Raw genomic sequence first — 8,821 nt, forward strand, 5'->3', positions numbered from 1 at the left:
GTTTACACATACGTTAGAAGCTATTTTCCACAAACGGATTTAGCACCATGAGCTTGCAGGAATTTGCAGCCAAAGCTTGTCAGAGACAAGTACTTTGTCATGTCCCTTTTTTGCTCAACTGAAAAGAAATGCTCTTTCACTCTCTGAAAATCCAGTCGGGATATCAAGAAGGATGATATGAGAGGCAAGGGTTGCCACCGCTACCCAGTTTTCCAAATTACAAAACGTTGATTCTGTTTTTCTACCAAACAGATAATGTCCGTTGTTGCATCATACCAAACGAACAGTTACTTGAAGTAAGCGTGCATTAATGGAAGTCCAGTAAAGGGACACGAAACCAGCCTAAAGATAGTGCAATGGATTCTCAGGTAAGGGCCTTTGTATACTTCATGTCCTGGGTGAAGCATACAGATGAACCTACTTGGTTTAAGTATAATGTGTTTTATTTAACCTACCATGATCTCTTAAGGCTGGAGTTTGTAGCTCACCGATGTTGTGAAAGGGGAGAGCAGAAATCTTACGAGGAGGAATCCCATGAAAAACCACAAAATGCATGAGTTTTGATTCTTACCCAATCCACTCCTGGAAGGCCATCACAGTGTAGCATTCATTGCCTCTTGCAAGTAGCACCGTTCCGAGGAAAAAAAGTAGCTTGCGAAAATCCAATGAATGGAAGGAAGAGTGCTACCGATATACGAACGGCCAAGGGAAATTATCACCAGAAAGAGGTAGACGAAGCTAAGCACAAAGTGCGCAGTAAAGATATCAAGTCTTCTCATCGCTCACATATACGGGCTTCAAAGGAAGCCCTGAAGCAATTCCCCGGACTTGGTTTGTTTCAACGACAAACTCGCAGCAGGAGACAGGGAGATGAGGTGCAAACACTACGTGCAATGTCCTCCTCAATTTGGTTGAGGCGGGACTTTCGAAACAAGATGCACAATCGTGAATATTTGAAGGCCCCTTACAATCCAGCTGCCCATCTTCTTTCTTTTCTTTAAGACGGGCAGACTCTGATTTGGAGTCAATGTGACAATAGTTCGGAAGATCGTATGCTTCGTGCGGGGCCTTTTGATTCGAAAGCGTGAGCAGAAGAGCATCCGGAAGCTCTGATTCCAAGTGTTCAAGAAGAGACGAATGAGAATGTGCGTATCTGCTGCGATTGAATTGACTCTGTCGATGCTGCTCTCTCTGGTCTTTGCCAGAGTTTTCCTTCGAAGGGGATGGTAAAATGGAGGGAGACGGAGCTCCAACGAACTCGAAGGATCGCGCTTGCTCATCGATGGCAAGCGTTCGCGACAAGAACAGCCTTGAATTGACACAATGCGACCACGAAATCCCCAGTGCCGGAACCACTCTTCTGCCCGAGGACATTAGAGGTTGAGAGCTTCCAGACAGCATCCCATTCAGGGAATTACTCGTTTGCAAAGTTTCGGATTCGACATGATCCACAACCTGGTTGGTCAGCAGCACGGCGAGGCCAAACTCCTTGGCATACTGCTTGAGCCTGCTTGAGAGCTTGAAAAACCATTCGGTTCGCTTGGCGAGGTCCTTGGCAGTGTTGTCGAAGTCCGATCGGAAGAGAGCAGCGATGGAGTCGATCACTACGACCTTGACGGGCATAGGGAGAGGCCGAGAGAGAAGGAAGCGGACCTGATCGAGGCAAGAAAAGAGCTCTTGGACGCTTTGAATGGCCTGAACGAAAATATTGTCGCAGGGATCGCATTCTCCCGCGCCGTCTGCCACCCGATCATCGAGCAACGCGCCATTGCAGCAGAGCTCGGAGCTAGCTTGGAAGCGATGGAAGGCAGAATCTTTGCGAACTGCATGATTCGCGAGGGGTGCGTTCTCCTCGTCGAAGCTAGCAAGCTCGAGCTGGCCAATGCTGCGAGGCGTCGAGCGAGGGGGATCCGTTCTCGGAGCACGAAGCTCTCCATAGTTACGAGTGCGGTGTCTGCCATGAGAGGGGGGCGGGGAATGGGACGAGCGCTGTGAGCGGAAGCGGAAGCGGTGTGAGGCGACGAAAGCTCGGGAGAGTTGGAGCAAGCGGCGGGAAGGGAAGAAGCTCTCGGTGTAGAGGTAGAGGGAGCTGGAGGAGAAGGGAGGGAGCTGAGAGGAGAGGAGGAGCTGGAGGCAAAGCTGGGTTTTACCGGAGGAAGATTCACCGACGAGCTCGGTGAGGCTACCGCAGGGGATACCGCCATGGAGGAATTCATCGAGCAAAGGGCAACCCAGGCTACATTTACGAAGCTCCAGAGCTCGCGAAGGAGCAGGAGAAGCTCCAAATCCTTCTCTTCTTCCTCTTTCTTTTCGACTGTTCATCATCTTTCAGCTTCTTCTTTCTCCATCGCCATGCTTTCTCCATCGCCAGCTTCTTCCTCTTCCCCTTTCTCTTCGACTGTTCTCGCCCCCCACCTCATCTCTCCCTTCTCGCCTCTCTTCCCCTCCCCCCCCTCTTCTTCCTCTCCTCCTCACCATTCCTGCCTCCTCCTCATCGCCCCCCACTCTTCCTCCTCCTCCCCCCTCTTTCGCCCCTCTTCCTCTCCAACATCGCCTGCTTCCGCTCCTCTTTCCTTTGCTCGCACCACGCTCGCTTGTCTCTAAGGCCGCAGCTCTTCCTCCTTAGCAATTTCTCCGTCGATCGCGCTCATCCCCCAATTTGAAATGCCCGGAAATTTGAACTTCGCACCATGTGACTCCGCATTTAGATGTGGAGTTCTCAGGCCTCTAAATGTGGAGCTCTCAGCCATTCAGTATCGCCGCCCAACCTTCATTCAATGCATCTGAACCGTGCGCGGGCAATGGGCGGGCAATCTTGCCTTCGACGTGCCCAGCATGTGGTGTTCACATATTTGATCATGGATAGGTTCAAATACATTCCAGATGTGCATGGTCGGCTCTAGTCTGTAAACGTCCTCATGCATGGTAAGGATTTGCGAAAACTAGCCCACACCTTCTCCACTTTGATGCAAACCAATAAAAACCTACAAACTCACCAAACCCTAGGTCAAAAAAGTGCACTTGGCCGCCGCTTCATTTAAACACCATAGGTTGAAAACATTACTTCAAACATGCTTTTCAAGCAAACAAGGTTGGGTGGGGGCTCGATTGGGCACCTACTAGTCTAAACCTAGCCTTGGATGTGGGAGAAAAAGTTTTCCACAAGATGTCTAATAGGTGCTTGTGCGTATAGAGAAAGCCGACTCTTAAACAAAACCAAAACACTCAACAAATACAATTCCCGAAGGAGTGGAGCTGCAATAAAGCCACCACAAAGTGGGCCAGTGGATGAAGGAGAGACAGCAACCTTGCTTTGTCCTGAGTTGTTGTCAAGGCATACACCACATTAAGGAGCAGTGATGATAGCTTAGGCAATAGCGTAGCGTCCAAAAAAAGACAAGACTGAGCGACTCACAACAAGAAGGAAGGATCAACAAAACGAGAGTTGAAGCCCAGAACAACCTACTCTATCCTTTATCCTCAAACTGGCTAACTAGATTGTGACGGGCAACCTTTTTTCGTGGAGCATGTAAGTACTAAGTACTGAGTCGAAATTGAATCTGAATCCTAGCATATTATCAAATTTTTAAAGGGAAAAAGTGAATGAGTAAAAACATGGACATGAGACACAACACAAGGTCCATTAGGGACCTAATCCTCCCTGCAAATGTCAGGTATTATTGACTTCGCGATGTCCATATTGTTTGAGCGTTTTGGGAGTTGAAGCCCAACAGATACATCAATAAGGCGATGCTCAAAAGAGCTCATAATTGATTTTCATTGTAGTCTATATAATATTGTCACATGGACTACAATCATATGAATAAAGGTGTCGATATGTTCTGATCTTGCATCCAGCTTGGCCTTGCTTGCTCCCTCGCATCGAGAACATGCATCAAAAGAGACGAATTCTGTAAGAATTCATATTGAAAACAAGCAATTTTAAATGGAGGAGCAATTGAAAATATTTATATTATAATATATAAACCTATTAACCATGGACACTAGAAAAAAAAAGAGAGGACACCTGGCAGCTTGGAGGAGAAGAGCTTGCCACGTGTCACAAAGAAGAAGCTCTTGGATGGAGGCCTGGAGAGGGAAGGAGGTGGAAAGATAAGAGGCAGCTTTGGGAGGAAGAAGGACCCGAAAGGTCAATGGAATGGAGGAGATAGAAGTTTAGCTTTGGGAGGAAGGAGGAGATGGAGGGTCAATAGAATGAAAGGAGGAGATGGAAGGTCTCAGGGCCATGGGTTAAGATTAAGCCAATATTTCAAAAGCCAATCCAAGTATGCAAGGTGAATTGATTAGCGTAGTTTAAGAATGCATGTGCCAAAAGGAGCCTCTCTCTCTCTCTCTCTCTCTCTCTCTCTCTCGATGTGTGTGTGTGTGTGTTTGCAAGGAAGGGGGGGCACTTGCTATATGCATATGAATATATGTGTGTACCTGTACATTTGTGTATCACATATGTGCACACATGCTCACATGTATGTACGCTATGAGAGAGCTCCCCTAATAAGTTGAATTGTGTTTGTTGAGTATAGAACAAAGACAACAAATTCAAAAGTATATAATAGATCTACATAGAGCTCCTTTAATAAATTGATTTGCATTTGTTGAGTAAATTGGGTTATATGAAACTTGAATTTTTGTTTATTGACATTTTAAGATCCCACCTTGAGACCCAATGGAGCAGGTCTCTAACACGGGTGATGCAACTCGTATATTATTATAACCACACATATTGTGGGTGGGGAGGCAGCGTGCTTCCTTCCCCAAAGAGTTATAATGCAAGGGAATGGGCCCTTCCCCAGGCACCGAGATTGAGAACGTCGAGAATATTAGCACCGAGAATAAGTCTCACGAATGGATTAGATACTGGCATATTACCTGAGAGTCAATAGTCATAGTTGTAGTCGAATACCGATAAAATCAAGACTAGCGGCGCGCCATGTAAAATTCAAATTCTTGTCATCTTTTGGCGATTTTTTTTATCTTAGATGCAAAATCCCAACTTGATTCTTCTCATGCCATGCTACATTGAAATTTGAGGCTACTTGTCCAAGGAAGGAGATGCAGACACGGTAAAGACGATCTTTGCGTTGAACAATGTGAGCAATAATGCAACTCTTGAGAATAGAACACTCAAGATATGTTGAAGTCACATTGAAACTATCACATGCACATGAGTCAACTGCATCTTTGGATGCTTTGAGCTTTGAGTTTTGGTGATATTTCAGTCTATTGTGGCATACACATTGGGGTGCACCTAGTATTTGGTGTGATTCTCTCTTACAGGCACTAGCATTTGGGATTTTGCTTTATTTGCATCATGGCATTCTCTTCCATGTCTAAAAAGGAGTTTTTCAACATTAAAAAGTTTGATGGGACAAATTTTTCTTTGTGGAAAGAACAGATAAGGGATGTGCTTATTCAAAAGAAGCAAATTAAACCCTTGGCAGGCATTGAAGCTAAGCCTGCAAATATGTACGAGGATGATTGGAATGAGTTGGATGCATTAGCAAAGTCTACTATTAGACTTCATCTTGTAAAGTCAGTTTATTTCAGAGTAGTAAATGAGCAAACTACGGAAGATTTGTGGAAGAAACTGTGTGCCACTTATGAGAAGGAAACTGCCTTTAATAAAGTTTACCTCATGAAGAGGTTGTTTGAGCTGCAGATGAAGGAAGGGTTCTCCATTGCTTCTCACTTGAATGAATTCAATATTATTTCAGCCAGCTTCAGGCTCAGAAGATGAATTTTGATGCAGAGACTAAGATAATATTTCTCTTATTTCATTGCCATCCTCATGGGATACCTTCCATACACCTGTCAGTAACTCTGCACCTGGTGGAGTACTAAAATTTGATGATGTTGTGGGTAGCTTGTTGACCGAGGAGATTAGACGGAAGTCTATGGATGGCAACAAGCAGGATGCAGCCTTAAATGTGCAAAGGGGCAAATCACAGTTCAAGGGGAAGTCCCAAGAAAGAGGGAAGTCTCGTAGCAAATCGAGGCACGGAACATTCAGTGTTACCACTGTGGCAAGAAGGGCCATATGAAAAAGGATTGCTACAAGCTGAAAAGAGAGCAAAAGGATAAGAAAAAGAATGCAAATTGGGGTGCAAATCAAAAGGAAGAGAGTCTAAGGGAGGACAAAGGAAAAGTGAAGATCGAGGAGATAAATGCAGTCACACATGATAGTGACAATGACGTTCTCTTCATGTCTAGTTTATCTGCAGAGATGCTTACCACTTCAGATGATGCATATTCCCATGATTGGATTTTGGATTCTAGTGCTTCATTCCATGTTACTCCCCATGGGGAATGGTTCTCCACGTATGACAGTGGAAAGACAGGTTATGTGCATCTTGGAAATGACTATGCATGTGACATAGTGGGAGTAGGTGACATAAAGTTTTCTTTTGCAAATGGGTCTGCATTTATTTTAAAACATGTGAGACATGTGCCTAAGTTGACCAAGAGTCTTATTTCAGTGGGTCAGCTAGATGATGTTGGTTTTCACACCACTTTTGGCTTTCAGAGTTGGAAAATTCAGAAGGGCTCTATGCTTTTGGCCAGGGATGCCAAGTGTGGGACTTTGTATCCCTTACATGTATCAGGGGTATTTGATCATGTTGTTGCAATAATCGAGCAGCCAAGCACTTCTTTGTGGCATTGCAGGTTGGGGCACATGAGCCAGAATGGAATGAAACTCTTATGCCATTTGGGTTATGTACCGCATTTGAGTTTCTCTGATTTTGAATTTTGTGAGCACTATCTCTATGGGAAGCAGACTAAATCAGCCCATAAAAGAAGGGGAAAGAAAGAGTTTGAAAAGCTTGATTTGGTGCATTCAAACATATGTGGTCCTATGCCTACACGGTCATTAGGTGGGGCTGAATACTATGTGACATTCATTGATGATGTAACTAGGAAAGTGTTGGCTTATGCTATAGCTCGGAAGAGTAATGTGTTCCAGGTATTTAAGGAATGGCTAGCCTTGGTTGAGAATCAGTCAGGTAGAATGCTTAAATGCCTACAGATTGACAATGGTGGAGAGTATCTCTCTCATGACTTTCAGCATTTCTGTGATACACGTGGGATTAAGAGGGAGCTCACATCCCCTCGTACTCCAAAGCAAAATCCAGTTGCAAAAAAGATAAACCGTACCATTCAAGAAAGGTTGCAATGCATGCTTTCCAATGCAAGTCTTTCTGGTGGTTTTTGGGCTGAGGCAATGAAGACTGCAGTGCATGTGATCAATAGATCACCTAGTAAGAGTTTGGATGGTGGTATTCTTGAAGAGGCATGGAGTGGCAAGAAGCCCTCTTACTCTCATTTGCGTATATTTGGGTGTGAGGCATATGCACATGTGCCAAAAGAGCTTTGAAAGAAGCTAGATCCTAAGTAGGAAATGCATCTTTCTAGGTTATGGTGAAGAGGCATTAGGAGGCAGTTAACTGCACCATGAGGTACATGAAGGGTACCAAGAAGATGCGCATCTGCTTTGGTAAAGGAGACATGCGTGTACTTAGGTACATAGATTCAGACTATGCAGGGCATGTGGATAGTAGGAGATCCACTTCTGGTTATGTGTTCACCTTTGCAGGTGGTGCAGTGTCGTGGGTGTCTCGTGCATAGAAGTGCATTGCTTTGTCTACCACAGAGGCTGAGTATGTTGCAGCCACAGAGCGTTGCAAGGAGGCTATATGGCTTGATCGGCTAGTGGGAGATTTGGGGATTCATACAGGTGTACCGACATTGCATAGTGATTCCATGAGTGCTATTCAGCTAGCACGGAATCCGGTCTTTCATGCAAAGACCAAATACATTGAGGTCAGGTACCATTTCATCAGGGAGGTACTTGAGGACAAGTGCATAGAGCTTGTCAAGGTTCATATAGATGATAACCCTACAGATATGCTGACGAAGAGTCTACCTAGTCAGCGGTTTGAGTATTGTCATGTATTGATGGGCATTGGATAGTATGCTCACTGGTTGTTCTCCCTTAAAGGCACATTTTTCTTTAAGTGGGAGGTTGTGGGGGTTAAAGGTCACTGTGCCTTTACCCCGGTTATGTACAATACTCAAATGCATATATAAATGAATGAAAAAGAAGATTAGGGTGTTCTACACCCACCAAAACTTGTGTGGCTCTCTGTCTCTGTCTCTCTCTTCTTTTCTTGCTTCCGTTGAGAGCACTCTCACTAAGACTCCCCGAAGGTTCCAAACCATTGGCACACAAGCTTCAAGGTGGCTTCTTGCCTCTGCCAGAAATCAAAGCTCTATAGTTGCTACATGCAAAGATGGAATGACTGAATAAGCAAGTTGACCACAAAGGGTGGTTGGATGCAAGTGAAATACATTTTGTTTTGTTTGATATTCCTATGGATTTGGTTAAATATGAGCTTGAATGGTTGGTGAGAGGAGGGGTGTATCTTTTTTTCATGGGGCGAATTCCCACTTCGGTGGAGCTAGGTGAGATCTTGTTGTGAGAGTGTGATGTGCCTTCTAGTGCATGTGCCGCCAAGTTCATGGGAAAGTGGTTTTACCTTATGCAATGTGTCTCTAAAGCCATTAGGAACGAGATCGTGGGCCAGGTATTACTATTTTCTAGTCTGGTGGTGTTACCCATTCCTTGGAGTCTGTCTTTCAGCGTGGTAGAATTCATTTTCAAATAATTTCCCATATGTGTGGATTTCCCTTTTTTTCCATCATGGCTTACTAAAGGTTTGAATCGAGTGGCTTCAACATTGGGGAGCGTCTTGCATGTGCCTCCATCTATTTGGATTGAGTTGGCATGGATTTTGTGGGATTGCTC

The 8,821-nt window shown here is 44.8% G+C and overlaps 1 protein-coding gene across 1 annotated transcript; it reads right to left on the minus strand.

The window, feature by feature from the left end:
* Window positions 1-2,376, minus strand: XRCC3 (homolog of X-ray repair cross complementing 3 (XRCC3)). The gene has a single exon (XM_087395785.1). The coding sequence runs from the start codon at window positions 2,323-2,325 to the stop codon at window positions 766-768; it is 1,560 nt and encodes a 519-aa protein (XP_087251911.1). The 5' UTR covers window positions 2,326-2,376; the 3' UTR covers window positions 1-765.
* Window positions 2,377-8,821: the final 6,445 nt, after the last annotated feature.

This window comes from Dipteris shenzhenensis, chromosome 24 (genome assembly GCF_047967505.1).
Source record: "Dipteris shenzhenensis isolate YYH24624 ecotype China chromosome 24, Dip_SZ_1.0, whole genome shotgun sequence".
Classification (NCBI taxonomy): domain Eukaryota; kingdom Viridiplantae; phylum Streptophyta; class Polypodiopsida; order Gleicheniales; family Dipteridaceae; genus Dipteris; species Dipteris shenzhenensis.

Bases quoted from the DNA above. Each gene is read 5' to 3' on its own strand.
- XRCC3 (XM_087395785.1), bottom strand. From the start codon at position 2,325: ATGATGAACAGTCGAAAAGAAAGAGGAAGAAGAGAAGGATTTGGAGCT.